The sequence below is a fragment of the Triturus cristatus genome, chromosome 4_2, assembly GCF_964204655.1.
Source record: "Triturus cristatus chromosome 4_2, aTriCri1.1, whole genome shotgun sequence".
Lineage (NCBI taxonomy): Eukaryota > Metazoa > Chordata > Amphibia > Caudata > Salamandridae > Triturus > Triturus cristatus.
In genome coordinates, this window is record NC_140586.1 from 118,336,449 (window position 1) to 118,355,378 (window position 18,930).

Below are 18,930 nucleotides of genomic sequence, written 5' to 3' on the forward strand. Positions count from 1 at the left end.
GCCACCACTCCTGGGTTTCTCGTTATAAAATTAGATCAGTAATGAAGAATCTCTGGGCTCTCTGCACTTACTTATGCCCCGCATATGGTTTCTATGAGAATGTCGTCAACAGATGCAGTGTAAGTTGCACTGCAAATTTTTCACGCATTTATTTAGAATGACAGAGTAACAGATATTTTGGTATGCTTTAAAAAGTTCTGACATCAGAGCAAGAGTAAAATTAAATATCTGGATCACTCTAATATCACAGTGCTCTGCTTGTTTAAATGACCATCATTCCTTTTCTGTTGGCAGGTTCTGGTGACTTACGTGGATGAAGCATGAGTTGACTCCTAAGAAGTTTAAGCTTCTATGCCATGTAAACAAAGCACCAGTTGTAGGGTGTCTATGCCAGGGGGCTATGTAAACAAAGCATGAGCTATACGGTGCCTGTGCCAGTGGACTGTGTAAACAAAGCATGAGCTATGCGGTGCATAAACCAGGGGGCTACGCAAACAAAGCATGAGCTGTATGGTGCATAAACCTGGTGGCCATGCAAACAAAGCATTAGCTGTTGGGTGTATAATCCAGGGGGGCTATGTAAATAAAGGTTGAGCTATATGATGTATATGCCAGTAGGTTGTGTAAACAAAGAATGAGCAATATATGGTGTCTGTACCGGCGGGTTGTGGAAACAAAGGATGAGCTGTACAGGTGTTTATGGCAGTGGGCTGTGTAAAGAAAGCATGAGCTTTACCGTGTATAAACCAGCGGGCTATGTAAACAATATATGAATTGCATGGTGTCTATACCAGTGAGCTATGTAAACAAAATATGAGCTGTATTGTGTCTATACTAGTGAGCTATGTAAACAAAGTATGAGCTGTATGGTGTCTATGTGAGTGGGCTATGTAAATAACGCATGAGTTGTTTGGTCTGTATTCTAGTGACCTATGTGAGCAAAGCATTAGTTGACTTTTACAGAGTCTAAATGCTAAGATACGTATAAAAAAACATAAATTGACTCACATAGCATATATGTAAACAAAGCACAAGTTGACATATCTTTTCAGTCAGTGGGCTATGTGAATAAAGAATACAATGACTTGCAAAGCGTGTGCTGATGAGCTCTGTGCCGATGGCTTATGTAAACAAAACTTGAGTTGACTCACATGGTGTTAACACAAAAGGTTTGTGCAAAGAAGGCATGAGTTAGTACTTGTGGTGACGGTGCTGTTAGGTTATGTATACATAGCATGAGTTGACTTGGATCTTATATGTGCCAGTGGGCTACGTAACCATTGCATTAGTTGGCTCGTTTGAACCGTATAAACAAAGCAGGAATTGACCCAAACCATGTCGGAAGATTGTCAGATCAGAGGTTCATTGCTGTCAGTTGGCCCCACGGGTGACTTTTCTCAGCCAGTGGCACCAGGGGGGCTGAGACCTTTAGATCATTGCTAATGGGAAAACAACAATTACCCAGCATTCTTCCCATTGTTATTTGGGACCCCAACACTGCATGAGGCCCCTCATGACACGGGACCAGTGGACAGGGATGAAAAGCAGACTCTTGTAGGCATAAGCATCTGCTATTGTGTGACGTCATGCAACCCTGCTGCAGTGCTTCTGAAACTGTTGTAATTGATCACATTAACGTTCTGTGGACATTGGTGGCACCTTGGAGAGGATGCTTCTCAGGCCACCAGAAATAAATGTATCTCACTTTACAAAGTTGCAATTGTTACATTTGTTTCCCATAATTCAAGGCAGTCTGTGCTGGAGATGGGTCAATATTTCTCATTAGGTGCCAACTTTTCTGTTTGCCAAACATAATTGTCAAGTAGGCTTAGCTCTTGGAGGCTACTTGTGACGGATGTATGTCGTTACAACGCACACTTTTACAACGCATGCACTTACAACGCATTTTTTACAACGCAAAATCCATTACAACGCATTCCATTACATAGCATGACACTACAACGCATTTTTAAAAACTACCTTTACAACGCATTCCATTACAACGCATACTACCTTTACAACGCATACCATTACAACGCATAATATTAAATTGCATTTAAGGTAAGTATTAGATAGTATAGGGGTAAAAATTACTTTTCTAACTCCAGGGGGTGCAACAGTAGGGTAAGTGTTGGATAGTATAGGGGTAATAATTACTATTCTAACTCCAGGGGGTGCAACAGTAGGGAAAGTGTTGGATAGTATAGGGGTAAAAATTAATATTCTAACTCCAGGGGGTGCAACAGTAGGGTAAGTGTTGGATAGTATAGGGGTAAAAATTACTATTCTAACTCCAGGGGGTGCAACAGTAGGGAAAGTGTTGGATAGTATAGGGGTAAAAATTACTATTCTAACTCCAGGGGGTGCAACAGTAGGGAAAGTGTTGGATAGTATAGGGGTAAAAATTACTATTCTAACTCCAGAGGGTGCAACAGTAGGGTAAGTGTTGGATAGTGTAGGGGTAAAAATTAATATTCTAACTCCAGGGGGTGCAACAGTAGGGTAAGTGTTGGATAGTATAGGGGTAAAAATTACTATTCTAACTCCAGGGGGTGCAACAGTAGGGAAAGTGTTGGATAGTATAGGGGTAAAAATTACTATTCTAACTCCAGGGGGTGCAACAGTAGGGAAAGTGTTGGATAGTATAGGGGTAAAAATTACTATTCTAACTCCAGAGGGTGCAACAGTAGGGTAAGTGTTGGATAGTGTAGGGGTTTTAATGTAATATTATGCGTTGTAATGGTATGCGTTGTAAAGGTAGTATGCGTTGTAATGGAATGCGTTGTAAAGGTAGTTTTTAAAAATGCGTTGTAGTGTCCTGCGTTGTAATGGAATGCGTTGTAGTGGATGTTGCGTTGTAAAAAATGCGTTGTAAGTGTAGTGCGTTGTAAAAGTTGCGTTGTAAAGGTTGTTCCCCCTTGTGACCAGTGCTGGCCTTCCGCCCTGCTGGTCTAAGCATGCTATAAAGCAAAAACCCTACTTATAATTGGAAAGTGAAACTACAGGACTCAGCAGGCTTAGTACTACTGGCTGAAAACAGGTAAAAGTGAAAATTCAAACTCTAGGCCTGAGGCTAGTTGACAGTTATGCTGTCCTTTTAGTAGGGCTTGTGGGGGAAAGCTATATTTTGGCAGTCACGCATGCAGGACAGCTGGAAGGGAATCTGCCATCTTGTTATATGGTCCCTCTGTCCTTATGGGACACCACACAGTCATAAAGTACATGGACTGCCACTCACAAATCCCAAATACCACATGCCACAACACACAACATGAACACAGGGAAAATTAGCAAACTGCAGTATGAGGGGCTGAGCAGATATTCCAGATGGTCGTCAATTAACCTTCTCCCTGAGGCATAGGTGAAAAGACATGCATACGTATATGAAAGATTACGCTATCACGAAATGTCAATCGCCCCATAGTTTTTGAGATAGTCATTTTGAAAGGCGACTACTAACTCTAGAATTATCGTTTCTACAAAGAATCTGTAATGTAATCTTATAATGTGTATGTGCACATACCTTACAATTTTTTTTACAGCTGTATAATTTTCATCCATTTGATTCATTTCTTCAAATTGTTGACATATTCTAATTCTTACTTTTGGTATCTTCCCTGTTCTTGTTGTTTTTAAGTGTGCTACAACCGTGGGTATAATTTGTGTAGTAAAATGCTAATAATAAATCCCAAGATGTTTTACCTGGTGGTGTCGCATTTTGGCATGTGAGGTGCTAGAATGTTGGAGTTTGGGTCACGTTTCACCCATATAGTCCTGATTGTTTGGCCCGTGGCGTGGCTCGCATTAGAAAGCTTGCTAGCCTCTTAAAGGGGATATCCACCAAAAACACATGTTCCTCATCAAGCTTTCCATGGGACCCTTTTTTTTATCATGGCTAGGCACATTTACCTCTAAAGTCAGTGTCAACCTGCTGATGCCTGCTGCCTTAAGTTGCTTAGGCTCTTCTCCTAGTTGGCATTATTGATGTGGCAAAATGGTGCATATGTCCTCCAGGAATTGGTAGTGCCATCTTGTGTATCACTGTTAGCAACCAAGTATAAGGAAGTAGCTCAGGGAGGTTGTATTATGGGATATCGTGAAGGGAATGTTGTGATTCCTTAATACCATAGCCAAAATAGCAAGGGCAAAAATATCAAAGAGTAAGCATAGGGAGTATAGATTTACTATTCTTACCTCCACATCAAGGTACCATGAAGGTGTACATATCTTCGAGGTATGCAGATGTGGAGTTAGGTATCGGAAATCTATATGTACTTACCTATCGATATTTTTGTCCTCGATATCTTGACTATGATATTAAGGGACCACCATACCTTCTACTCAAATAATCCAAGCCCACACCCTCAGGGAACATAACTGTTGTAAGAAGCATATATAAAAGTTTCTACAGCTGAGGATCTCATATAAGAAAAAAAATCTCTGGTGGACAAACATGAAGATGGATAGGCATGTTCAGGATAGGTAGGAAGCGAAAGAGGAAGTGTGTGGGCTTTGTGTATAGGAGATCCCTTACAACAGAAAGTAGTTCCTCTTCCTTGCACTGCTCGTCACATGATTCCACTTGGTCACTAAGCCAGATAGTCAATATGTTTACTGGCTGGTTTGCGACCACCATCATGTGTGTTACATGCTAAAATTCTTCTCTCTTTGGTTTGGTGACCTCTCTCTGCTCAGGGCAAAGATCTTGAAGTTGTGTACGTTTTGCAATGAGTGAAGCTCTACACTCATAGTTTTGTTTTTAATTAATCTTATTCTGTTTCTCTTCCTCTTACAGGTCCATTCTTCAGGCTCTAGACTTTAAATGACTGGTCAGCAAGATTGGCCATCAGCAAATGCCACCTCGACGTGGCCAAGAACTGACCTCTACTTGGCTTGCTTTGGTGGGACTCTGGAATCACCGTCCCCCATGCTGTACAGCACCGAGATGGGAAGTATCTATTCGGAATACTTGAATATTAACAAGATCTTGGAACATTACAACTACACTAAGGAGGGGTTAAGGAAACCCAGCTCCTCTCGCCAGGCCATTTCAATTGTGGTCATCATTGTGTGTTGTTTCATCATCTTGGAGAATCTTCTGGTATTGGCATCAGTGTGGAGGAACAAGAAGTTCCACTCAGCCATGTTCTTCTTCATCGGGAATTTAGCCTTCTCGGACCTTCTGGCTGGAGCTGCCTTCATGGCAAACATTTTGTTGTCGGGTGAAAAAACTTATGAGCTGACTCCGGTCCAGTGGTTCATCAGGGAGGGCACGGCATTCACCACGCTGGCTGCTTCAGTTTTCAGCTTGTTGGCCATCGCTATTGAGAGACATGTGGCCATCACCAAGGTGAAGGTCTACACTCGAGACAAGAGCTGCCGGATGATCATGCTCATCGGGGCCTGCTGGGTGATATCCATAGTGATCGGAGGGCTTCCAATCCTTGGGTGGAACTGCATCAACCACCTTCCACTCTGCTCCACCGTTTTCCCTCTCTACTCCAAGAAGTACATTTTGTTTGTGGTCACTGTCTTCAGCATCATCCTATTGTCTATTGTTATATTCTATGTGCGAATTTACTTCATCGTCAAGTCAAGCCATGCAGAGATTGCACCGCCCCATACCCTAGCCCTTTTGAAGACTGTAACCATTGTTCTAGGGGTGTTCATCATTTGTTGGTTGCCTGCCTTCACCATCCTACTCATGGACGTGTCCTGCGCCGTGAAGTCATGCCCCATCCTCTACAAAGCAGACTACTTCTTTGGTGTGGCAACTCTGAACTCTGCTATGAACCCCATCATTTACACCCTGAGGAGTAAGGAAATGAGGAAGGAGTTTCTGAGGGTTCTGTGCTGCTGGGGGGTCTGGCAGAAGGACAAGCCATCAGAGCGCTGCATGATTCAGCTGCGCAGCTCCAGCTCTCTGGAACGCTGCACGCACAAGAACGAGCTGCCCACCTCCCCGATCATGAGGGACTGTACGACATGTGTGTGAGACCCGACCTAGAGCAGTGGAGGTAGAACTGCAGATAATAAGGCAGCACCCTCTGAAGCACCACGTACAGTGCTGAGCGGGGTTGGTGGTGCACGATGTCTGTATGCGGGAAGGTTCTTGGAATCTTTAGCTCGAACAGAGACTGGTCAATGCCATGTGCCCGCATAGGCTGAATGAATGATGTGAAGTACTTTAGGGCTCTGCGTTGCAGGGCCTAAAAATCCTGTGTTTGATAGTCCCCACCTGTGCCCTTGGGTCTGCAATCCAGGATAAGCCTAACTGCAGGTCTCGTTATAAATCTTTTGCTTGTTAGCACTCACTGAGCACTGAAAACCAAAGGTACTTGGGGCACGTGCCCCTGCCCACTGCCATTCCTAGTTTAGATAAAGAACCACTATGTGCATTCAACTGTGTCCTGACCCAACCAGTATTATAGGTCTTCCGACCACGCCTTTTGCCCACGTTGGGTGCAGACTTCCATCCTGCAGCACGCGCAGCCCTCCTGACCTTCGCAGGACATTGCGTCGTGTGAGCTTGCCCTATCAGGTACAATTCCTTCAGCAATACCTGGGCGTCTGTGACACAAGACATTCGTAAATGCAATCATGATAACATCCAGAATGGGGAACACTACCACACGACAGTCATTTGTCCATGTGTCAATATTAGGAAAAGGATAAAAGCACTTTGTCCAAATTCCGCCACTTTTACAGGTCTTCTTTTAATGTCAGTTCAGGGGTACATAGGCGCAATTTTGCCTTTACGGGGACCACGTGGTTTGGAGGCACCATTTACATATTGAGAAACTCCTTATCTCCTTGCACTTTCAAGACAGTCTTTGAGACTGTAGCATTGTTATTGGTCTGACTGACTGCCCTCTAAAACGTCACAGCGCGAACACAGAAATATGGCTCTATACCAGAATATCGCCTACAGAAAAATCGTCTGACAGAAATATCGAGTCCTAAATATAGTTTACAAAAGAATCATACGTTTGTTGCAGATTTCCAATGATTAACTCCCATAGGGCGGTATTTTTGTTGATGATATATAGGACATGATATTTATACCAGACGATAATCTGAGACTGACAGTCTGGTACCACACTCAGAAATGCATGTACCGGAGACAGAGTGAGGAGGACATGGGCAGTTAGGGGGATCCCTTCTTCTGTAACCAACACTGACATTCGAAAAGATTGGGGACGCAAACATGGGTATCAGATCTGTAAATTTCTATGGGATATCAGGGATGTAGCGGGAACAATGTCAGAATCAATCATTACAAACAGTAAGCTATAGACGCACAGAATACATTAATGGTGAACTTTCCGTATTGTTCATATTAAGGGAGATGGCGGTGAATTAAGAAAACAAGCCTCTCCTATTCCCTAATTTATGATCATGGTATCTTCCATGCGAACTGTCAACCCTTTAAACACAACATGGCTGCAAACAGGAGAGATGCCATTTGCTTTTGTTCTGTTCTGACATCAATCCCTCTAGCATAGTGATATTCTGGTTGGTCACTTTAAATTATGATTTAACAGAATTTAAGGCCACCAAACAAATATGTTTGATCTAAACCTGTGAGTTCTCTTTGGAGATGGCAATGGTGACTGTCAAGTCAATTGCATAAAAACAAACTTTGCCCTCCTAAATGTCAGCCTCAACGCTTCTACAAAACACAAACGACAACACCAAAACTATCTGCTGCAGGGCCCACGAGATGAACTAACTACCCACCCACCAAAATGTTTTGGACAAAATGTCCTGCTTTCACTCTCCAGCGTCATGATTCGCTAAGGCGGGGGTTAGCATACAGCATTAACCCATTCCAAGAAGTTGCAGGAAGTTTTTTTGCATGCATTACATAATTATTAGAATATTCCATACGCGAGATGCAAGCAAAAAGACATGCAGTTATAACATTTGGTGCATTTGCAGAATTTTTGGCAGGGGCATCAATGTGTTCAGACATTTCCTACTTTTGACATCTGTGGTCCAGGGTGCATTGCGCAACCTAAAGCATTTCTGCATCCTCTGTACCCAAAATGTGTTTTTTGAACAGAATGACTGCAATATGTTAGAAGGCCGAGCCACTGCAAGTCAGTGAGTCCCTGTGCATGTGAGTGTGAGAAGCACAGTTTCTTGATAGGTCTTTGACTCCCTTTCTATGCTCACGCCAGGGCTCCTCTTCAAAGGCGTGAAGCTAATTTTGTACTGTGTATGTAATGCGTTTCACATCCTTTCAAGCGCAGTCAGGAAAGGGTTGTTTCCTGTCGCAGGAGCCTAGCTGAGCTCTGCAAATGTTCTCAGATCATGTTTTTCCTCCAGTAATGTTTTTCAGTTTTGACCCCTGGTAGAGTTGGTTTCCGCCACTGAAAATACACAACCTTCTGTCCATGTGGTAGAAAAAAAGTGAGACGTGGTTCTGCTGCGATGAAGGAGACTGTTGGTAGGACCTGCTTGCGCACCCTGACTGACCGACCCCTCCCGCCTCTTTGAAAAGCATGGTACCTCTAGGTAGAGACCGTGGTTGTCGTTGAATCCTGTGGATGACAAGGCGTGCAATGCACAGTGTTGTGTTATCTTTTCAGTATATTACTTTGTGTAATGATCTGTATGTATTAATGTATAGAATTCATGAATGTACAGTATGGCATGTCGACAAAGTGTCAGATGTATAGTGTGCAATGTGTTTTTGGTGCAAGTCAGGGAAACAAGCGGTACAAAGTCTCTAGTGGGTAAAACCCAACGCTCGCTTCTACTTTTGTTGTTCGCAATTCCACAATGGGTGTTACACTGGGGCACAAGTTTTCCTTTGTCGGATGGGCCTTGCAGTTGTGCAAGCGATGGTGTGATGGCGCATTCATGAGAATTGAAACAACCCAATCAGGGACCCCAAGTAGACCAACACCATAAGTAGGCAACAGGATAATTGAATTACCTCTTTACTGCCAACTAAATGCAGATCCAAAGAGTCTTGTGTGAGTCATTCCTGGTTTCCTTTGTCGCTTCTCTTCGCCCTAAAGTTTTGCTGTCCAGCTTATATCATAGAGGACTGGCTTCATGTGTCCAATAATTAATCTAAATGAAACTCATATGTATAGTGGTATTTGTGAAAAATTGGAATGGATCTGGTCCTACCTTGTACACCCCTAATGTCTCCTTTTTATTCTCTTCATAAAAACTTTAGCTACAGGCCCAGGTGCAGCATCTGAAATCAGGACATGTTTGCTATTGGCTTGTTGTACAAGTAAGAGCCAAATACCCTTCAAGAATCTTTAACAACTTACGTGAACATCCCCAGTTTGGCATCTGACATGGAGAATAGCATTCATAGGCACCAACAATGTATCCTGGTACCACCTGTAATACCAGAATACTCTCTTTCTTGGTGGGAGACACTCTTGCGCCAATCTGCCGGATGCACAGATCATGAGCTTCTGGGAAGGAACACAGACGCAGTCATATCTATCACTCTTTTTCTATCCTGCCCACTTACTCTTCTTTTTCCTTTTATTCCTTGCTACGGCTAGTTTTTGGGCCAGGCAAGACTAATCAGTTTTATAGAGCACCGCCAGCAAGGGCCCTCAAATTTTACCTACAAATTGCAAAGTATTCCTCTGCGGAGCCAAGGGTAACAGGAGGAAACATCACTTTACAGTGGGTGGCAAAATTCCTTACAACAGGTCTACTTGTGCCACTATAATCCCTCTCTCTCTCTCCTTCATCTTTCATATACTCTGTCACCAGTACCATTCGGGCTGTCTAACAGCACTATAAGAGCCTGGGCATTGAATGATTCATTCTATCTTTGGCTCTCAGCCCTCTTGGGATATCAGTCAATATCTGAACAATGAGCAATATTCCACCATTGTAGGCCAGCAATTAAATGAATGACCCAGTGTAAAATCCAAACATGCTTCCAAAATAAATAATCCTAAATAATTAAATTGGTATTCGGTACAATCAAGAGCATGTTCACTTCCTGCTTGTGTGACTGCTTGATATGTCATGTTTAGCACTTTCCACTTTGTTTAATTTTCTGTGTTGAGTTTCTGACAGACGAATGGCTATTTCACAGCACTACTTGATATTACAGAAAATTCAACACAGGGTGATCTTTGCTTAAATCATCTGAATTCTTGGGCATAATGTGACATGCCAAGTGTTCTTCTCGAAGATCACACCCTTGAATTCAGAACCACCATTTCTCCATGATAACATGGAGGGACCAGACCACACATGCTGCTTTTTTCTACAAGATGCCAGCAAAGACAATAATCAAGTATGTACACGTGTGTACCTCCTCGAAACCCCAACCCAATTTGTAAAGTTAGCACTGTTCTCACAGTGGGGGAGTTCCCGTGCCGTCGTCATATGGTTCATGCCCCAAAACGCACCCTGGGTAAGAAGTAGTAAAGCTATGTCTACGTAGTCTGATGTCATTTCCGCAGCATGTCTATGCACCTCTCTCCAGTTTAGATGCACAGAGATTACCTGTGGTCGCCAGTGACAGATCAGGATTTGCGGACTTTTGTCGACCACAGTTTAAGATTCCGAAATGCTGCATTCAGAGTTGCACAAACCCCAAGTAAATAAGTAAATCAGTACCATGGGATAACGTGAGTACAACAGGTATTCACGGTACTACATTTAGAGTTAGAGGTGGTAACATGGGACTCGCCCCGAGTAGAGAGATGCGGGCGCCTTTTTAGTGGAAGTCCATACCTGTAAAGTTCGAACGGTTGGTAAGCTTGGACACGCCACATGATTTTTCATTCTATTTATACATTTAAAATGCTTCCCAAAAGGTTAGCGTTAATGTGTATGATAATTGAAAAATGTCTACAAAGACCTCCATGTATCAGGCATGTTTTTAGGAAAGCGCTGCTCCCAGTGTCCTCCAACTTAGCCTGTGAGCTGTCCACGAGTGCACTTGTTCAGGGTGAGTGGTGCTCAAGGAAGTCATCCACAAAAGTACTATACATTCTCTGGATTTTTGTGAATTCTCAGAAAATCAAATACTCAGACTGATAGTGTAACTCTACGATGGGTAGATCGTTCTCTACGTTTTAGAACTAGGATTATGAATTTCTAAATCGTAGAGGCCATCTCGAGGAGAAGAGATGTTTAAGCAACAACAGGACAAGCGACAGGCCTTACATGTGCCTTGAATGTTCCACCGGCCTGGGGGAGACCAGGTCACTGTGTTTCCTCAGGTCTCACCTTGAATAGTCTCTCATCACCTCCTACATCCCTGCATCACAAGCACCACTGTCACCTTTCATCCTCCTCCCAGCGGTAGCGGGCAGTAGGAAGCATTATAACCACTAATGCACTAAACTCTTCGGACCCAAACAAATTCTGCTGTGAAGAAGCAGACACCGGCACAGGTTTAATGTCCGTCCACCAATGCATCTTGAGGTGTGTGGATGGAAAAAGATATAGCTGTGATCCTTGAACCCCATCGCACTAATTTAAAGCCCCAGCCATGCCTTTCGAGGACCAGCTTAGTATCAGGTTCATGTGTTCTACATAATCCCGGTCAATTCTCCTGTCATGGGATCCGGCAGGTGATTGTTTCTCTGCACTACAAAATCCCCCTCTATGAAGAAAATCATGTGATGAAACTGTAACCTAGTGGAAAGTATGGATTAAATCTCCTCACTTTAATTTTGTAGTCTGAGCCCTCATGGATAAGAAGAGGATCTTAGCCAAAGTCACCTACCGGTAAATACAATGAGGTGCATCACAGCAACAGTTATGTTCAAGTTCGATTTTTGCAATGAGTTATCAATAAAAGCATCCTTTTGTCTCACATTCCTGGTAGATCTTACAATAACCCATTCACAAATGATTTCGGTTTGATCAAGTTGGGGCACACGGGGTTTTAGAGTAGACTTCCTAAATAACCAGTACAAAATGGAAATTCAGTCCTGAAACTTAAACTGATAGCCACTATTAGATAGCAACAAAAAAAAGTATTAGGACCATGTACAGAATGCTGAGATTGGCTTAGTCAACAGTAAGTGTTAGGACCTTATCACGATGGGGTCCAATTTTAGGTATAAACTTCCATTTGACCTAAAATTGTGATTGCAGTTGGAGTGTAAACCATAGGTGTATACATCTGCGAGTTTAGGCAGGTAAAACATGCCATAGACTGTGTGAGCAAGTAGTGCACATCGGAATGAGGAGTAACATGTTATTGTCATATTTTCAAGTGTAAGAGTGCAAACGCCAAATTACGCACTCTTAATAACGCTCCTTATTTTGTACTGTTTGCTTTCATATTTTGTGTCCCCACCATAATGAGACGTTTTGTATATGGGTTATAGCTTTTTTTGTTTGCCTTACTCCTAAGTTCAGTGAAACTGCAGAACAATCTGCAATTTGAATTTCTCATTATTCAAGAGATGTTCAAAACCCCATGTGCCTCAATCTGATTCAGTAGAAGACATTAGTATCCAAGTTACTGGGTTGATTCATTTTTGGTTTTATAAAGCTCGCAATTACTCGTAATTGTCCTGGCGACATGATCCGTAATGCAGCAGGAAAGCAACTATGGTTCAGATGTGTTAAAGTCATGAAATCACTCAAGAGGGTTTGTAGCATCCAAGATGGAGAGTCCTTCCTACTGAGATGTCCTTCTGTACAATTCATAGGTTGGCGGTCTAGTGCTCTTCCAAATACACTTGATTGTGAGAGGAGCCACAACTCCTACACCACAGGTTTCCTCTCTCTGTGTTCTCCACAGAAGTTACACAGGGGTTTGCTTCCCACTCTGCAATATATATTCTAATGGGTTCCCATCCGGCTGCACATTTGTCCTTGAAACACTACGTTAAAGCTTTATTGTGCAAAATATACCGTTGTTCATGTCTAAAAGTGAAACTGTACAAAAGGCAATTTTATACATACTTGTTAACCATTGTATTAAATCCTTGCTTCATTTTATAACTGATGTGTGTTTGTTTTAATTGGAAAGCTGTTTCTCTGTTCGCCCCGTTGAATGCTGACCAGTAACAGACTTCTCCCAAAGTTGTAGATATTGCAAAATGTGGCAGCAGGAAGGCTGAGGAACCAAAATCTGCTAAACCTCTGGTTCTGCGGCCAAAAGCCGCCCCTGAGGCAGTCTCCTCAACATCTTCGAAGTGATCACTGCAGCAAAATCAATCAGCTTGAGGAGAATCTTAGATCTTTCCAAAAGTTTCTTGAAATGTCAATCATCATTCTCTTGTGCACACTTCCAGCTTGAAACTGTTCCCGTAAAACATGGCACCTTATTTAGAGTCTGCAATGAGAATACTTCCTCAAAATATGGCACATGACACACCCACCATATTTCGAGTTCCATTGACTATAATGCGCTTGTATTGCAATAGTCCGGGCATCTGTGGGCGCCCTGTCCACTAAATGCTAAGTACTGCTCATAATCACTGGGGTTCTGAAGCTTTTGAGTCTTCTGAGCGCTGTATGTATGTATTTATTTATTCCACAGAGTTTTATAGCGCATGGTCACCTAAGATACTTATTCATTTCAAATTCAAAGATGCCACACAGGGTCTATCATAAAACCGAATAAGTTTAGGATAAGCACATAAGCCATGTGAACAAGAAGGTTGAACTTAACAGGCTCTAGGGGTGGGGAGGAGGTAGATCATGGGAGAAGGGGAAGGGAGTAAGAAGGAGCGAATGGAGATGGGAAAGCTTGCAGAGGGAGTGATGGACCAGTAGAAAGGAGAGGTGGAGGGGTTACCTGAAGTGGGAGATGAGAAGGGAACAGGAAGCGGCCCCTGGTATGAGGGCAGAGGAAGGGCGAGAAGAGCTATAGGAGTGCTGAGGAATGGGCCTGCTGGAGCAGCAGGGGTTATTGGGTCAAGTGCAGCATCCTCCCAGCATCTTAGGTCTATGCAATGTTTCAGGTTCTGTTGGATATACAACACAGATCCCCTACAGCAGCCTTCATCCTTTAGCAATTGTTCAGTGTTTGAAGCCAGTGGTTTATTATTCACTTGTACAAATCAAAGGTGTCATTTAGACAGTCAATTACCAACAGGGCCAATGGAATTATGAGATTAGGCCGTGGTTGTGTTTTCCATATAATTATGGGCCCACCTCACTTTCTGTATACTCTACCAGATTTGCCCTTTTCAACAATTCTTTTTAAAATTCTTCCTTCAAATGGTTCAAACGTCTGAAAAAGCTTAAAAAGGTTTTGACACATTTGGCACCATGCAGTGGCAAACTATTTACAAAGGTTAACGCGTCACTTTCTACTTTATGATTGCTGAAGTCGGGTGTTAAACTGGTACTATTGACGTGAAGCTTTTGACCGGACGATATTAGTGTTTGTAAAAATAGTAAATTAGTCAACAAATGCAGCCACAAGGTGCGCCACGTTACTCCACATAAGTTTCCCTTTTTGCCACATAATTTAGTTAACCTTGCCACATAATTTAGCCCTGGATTGATGCATAGTTCCAGTGCCCTTGACATTGGTCCATCAGGTAATAAAAACACCGACTTTGTCAGACTGCTTTGCTAAGACATTGATTTCCGAAGTCTCCTACCATCGGTTTTTGACACCATCATACCATGTTAACCAAATTCGTTGCAGAGGGGTTGCCATATTATTTTTCAGACAAGAATCATTGCTCCCAAGTTCATTTCCTCTGTTTGATGTAGCACGTGCTTAGCTCCAAGGAGGGTTCTTGAGTGAATATTTATATTTTAGCAGGATATCTCTAATGTGTGATTCTGTACACAAGTGTGAGGAACGGGAGTTGTGTAAAACATGGTTGCTAAAACCAGAATGTAACGGGGAAGAAGGCTTAGAATATGTGATTGGGACAAAACTAAAAAAACACACAGCACAGTGTTTTTGCCTTTTATCTTTCAGTTATTTACAGTTTGATTTCCAGGGGGAGTGGGTGATGTTCCCAGTTCTCTGGGCAGTTGACCAAACTGGGATTAAAACACGTCTTCATGTCCTAAGGACAGGCTCCTATCCACCAGACCTAGGGGCAGATTTACGTTCCCTGGCGCATCCCTGCAAATCAGCAGGGATGCGCCAGGGAAGATGCGTCACGCAAGTTTGCCCTTGCGCCACTGCAGATGCGCCGCATTTACAATGCGGTGCATCGTGGCGCAAGGACAAGCAGATGTGTGACGCATCTGCTCGCGTAAAGTTGGCGCAGTGCTGAAGTTGTGTCGCAAGAGCGATGCAACTCCAGCACTTTGCAACCTGCCCTATACCTAACATGATGCGTCACGCCTTACGCCTGCTTGAAGCAGGCGTAAGGATTTGACGCACCAGCGTCGGAAAAGTGACTGCGTGAAATCTCGTAGATTTCACTGCGTCACTTTTCCGAGGCTTTTTCCGACGTAACGCCCACCCTGCATACATTAAACCTGACGCAGGTTTAATGTGGCGCAGGGCTTTACAACGTGACGAATTCTCCCTAGATGCGTCACGTTGTAAATCTGTCGCAGCATGGCGCTAGCTTTGCGCCGCCGCTGCGTCACAAAACTGACGCAACGGCAGCGCAAAAGTGCCGCACAGGGCTTCTAAATCTGCCCCTAAATCTTTAAGCCCCTGCCATTTATTTCCTTCTTCCTTGCCACGTTTTTCCTCTACCCGGAGAATGGGACAGACCGCAGAGCAGTATAGGTGAGTAAGATGATCTATTTTCAGGGGCAGTAGTGTAAGCGCAATGGTTGAAATGGCAGAAAGAAACTGCTACCATAGCCAGACCAAATATCCCTGTTCCAGTAGATGTTCTAGAAGCAGCCCTGCACAATTCATTTTAATTCTTGTCTCAGAACTGTGTTCTTTTGCACTTCTGTCCTCATGGATCATGCTGGCTTGGCCAGGAAGGATAACGGGTACGTTGTGGGTGAGCCCTGGAAACAGTGTGGACATGCTCGTTATGTCCCTGTCGGGAATGTCCAGCCAATACAGCTACCTCTATCCCTTGCGAGGAGGGCAGATCTGCCTCTGGAGGGCCTGCATGTTTCTTTCTGGCTGATGCCACCACTAGCCTCCATGAGCTGGTTCTGCACTGCAGGATCAGGGTAAATTCTGTGCATCATTGCTCTCAAAGAAGGGAATCTGATGTCAGTGGCATAACGCGGCGGACATTGGAGACCCCCATTATCTCACTGTATGCTTTTCCGATCCCGGTCTTCCGCCAGTATCTGCTAGGCAAGTAAGCATGCCTCACCCCCACATATTACCATCATACCAGTCGCTGTGTCTGTTCCTCGTTAGCCCCATTAAGGGGTGTCCCATCTGCACTCCTTTGCAACCTCCACAACCCCTTGTCCATTCTTTGTTGGCCCCATATCCGAGCATACTTTTCCAGGCTACCCATCATTTATTCCCTCAAAACCTGTCCTGCCTGTCCCAACAAATCGCTTTATGCTGCTGCCCCATTCTGAAAAAACACAGGCCCGCCCCATCGTTTCCCTATTCCCAACAGACTGCTTCCATGGTCTATTTCTGGTCCTGTCTGACCACCTCTTTACCAAACACTCGCCCTAGATTCTTCCAAAAAACACCTTTTGTTCCCTGGCCACACGCCACCCCCGCCCTACCTTCAGGGATCTGAGATCCTCAGGAGAGGTGCACAGGCAAGTTCTGTGAGGAGGACTTTAGAAAGAAATAAGTTAGTGACCAAGAAAAAGATGCCCTTTCTGCTACGAGAAACAAGAAACACTCAACTTTCCCTCACTGGCGTTTATTGACTTCAGAGAACGAAGGACAGTAATAGGGCATCCCCTCCCCCGTTTGTCCTTCGAGCTTGTCAGAACAAGAAATAGCTTAACTCAATTAGCCTGAGGACCGGTATTGATTAATTCTCTCTTTCATTGGAGATGATGAACATGATGTCTACAAAGGGCACTCGTTCTTTGTGGATATCACCATGGTGTTTGACGCCTCGCGCCCTCTGTGTGAACCCAGACAGGCGTGTTTCATTGAGTGCCAATGGCTGGCTTTGCTCGGCTGCCTTTCACTAAGTCAACTTTTGGAGCAAATGGTGGTCCATGCTGGCCAAGCCTAGCAATCAGTCTAATAGCGCTGAGGCTGCACGTTCCTTTCAGCGTTGGCGCTTCCTTCTATTCATGCAAAACAGCTGCTCATACAAGCCTTAATCCCACCACCTCCGCCTCCAAATCCGCAGCTGTTACTTTGGACTGGCACCTATCCAGCCTGGCCCCAGGCGAACACTTGTCCATGCTTTATGGAACTTAGCTACAAGGCTTGACTGTAAGTCAGGGGTTTGCCCAAGCATCATGGCTGCCTTGGACTGTGTGGGACCCACGTCCTACTCCCGTCCGCTGTTACTGACTCCGGGAAGTGTAGTGCTCCATGACAAACCCTGGGCTGAAGTGATGGTTACCACCAAAGTCAAGAAAGTTTGGCCAAATCTCTTCCCCAGTTGGCGCAAATGATGACAGTCAGATATCGCACTATCTGAGACACAGTCTCCTCTAAGGCAATACTTACACCCAGGTCACTTTTAATTTTAATATAACCTTACAGCTCTAACAAACCACCCTACTGATGATCTAACAGGATGCTTGTGTTAATTAAACTCCTGATTTAATGTAGATCCTCTCGTCAGCGACACACAATAAATCCTCACCAAACATTGCTTATTTTGGGGAATACCACTTACGGTGTGATGTATAATTGAGTTTAGTTCTACACAACCATGACCCCATTGAAGGATGTGATGGCATTATGACTATTAGCAGTACCCCGAGTTGTAATTTGACGTAATATATATCATACGTTTTGAAAACAATATATTGCATTTTAAGCACTGAATTTTTGAGTCCATTTGATTAAAAATCCGAAATGTACTTGAATTATTTCCTACTAAGTTTAGAAACTAATGTTGCTTGTGTATGGAAACGTTTGACGTGTACCTTTAATGTGGTTTAATTCATTTATCACAACGATTTGAAGCATGAGTTTGAAATTCATAGAAGCTGTTGGCGTTGTTGAGAAAGGAGAGTCTTGAAAGCAGCATTTTATTTACCCTTTTAATTTGTGTTTACGAATAAAAATGTTAACTGTCGACCACAGTAGGAAACAAGGTACAATGGATGCGTTCCTAATAATTGTGCCTGCAATGCCTAAAGTATGAGGTAAAACGTGAAAACACACGAGTTCAACACTCTGCAAAAATATAAATAATAATGTTGAAGCATAGTCATATTTATTGACAGTTAATTGAAACCATTCAATATATAAGGAGATAAAAAGAGAATAGCAATATCTAAATGAAGAATTATAACATACAATAAAATGTCCCATGGGGTAAAAAATATAATATGATATAATAGTATATGATATAATACAGTATAGTATAATACAATATATATAACTATATGTATATATATGTGTATATATATGTATATATACATATTACCTACTGGCGGAATTTTCCAAACTTTTGGCCAGCTCCGGTCCTCTCCTATCCTGAAAATTTCACGGTGATTCGTCAAGCGGGGGCCGAGAAAAAAGGGGGGGGTCCCAAAACGGGTTTTCCCCATGCAATTTCCCATAGGACCTTTTGACGCAGCTACAGCCCGAACTGCTGAACGGAATTACACCAAATTTGGCAAAGAGCTAGTCCTCAGTTCAGACTCGTGCCTTTTGCTTAAATGGTGTAAATCCCTTCAGTAGTTCCTGAGAAAATTAGAGTTAAAAGTACATATATATCTATGGCCTCGGAGGATCCGCGCACCCTATGCGCACCCAGTGCGCACCCTGCCGTGCACGAGCTGTATTCTAATTGGCTGTCAACACTCCAGGTCAGGAAGTGTTGGCAGCCATCTTGTGCCTCGGCAGAATCGAGGCACAAGAAACCTTAAAAACCAATGCGAAAAACGCAAAAAGGGGGCAGGGTAGAA

At 43.4% G+C, this 18,930-nt stretch overlaps 1 protein-coding gene across 4 annotated transcripts in view; it reads left to right on the forward strand.

The window, feature by feature from the left end:
• The window catches only part of LOC146833125 (sphingosine 1-phosphate receptor 2-like), a 641,976-nt gene extending 629,013 nt beyond the window's left edge, over positions 1 to 12,963 (forward strand). For all 4 annotated transcript variants that reach the window (XM_085600749.1, XM_085600750.1, XM_085600748.1 and 1 more), the window contains one exon: positions 4,796 to 12,963. In XM_085600749.1, the coding sequence (XP_085456875.1) occupies positions 4,823 to 5,995 (1,173 nt within the window). In that variant the 5' untranslated portion in view covers positions 4,796 to 4,822 and the 3' untranslated portion in view covers positions 5,996 to 12,963. The remainder of the gene's footprint in view (positions 1 to 4,795) is intronic.
• Positions 12,964 to 18,930: the final 5,967 nt, after the last annotated feature.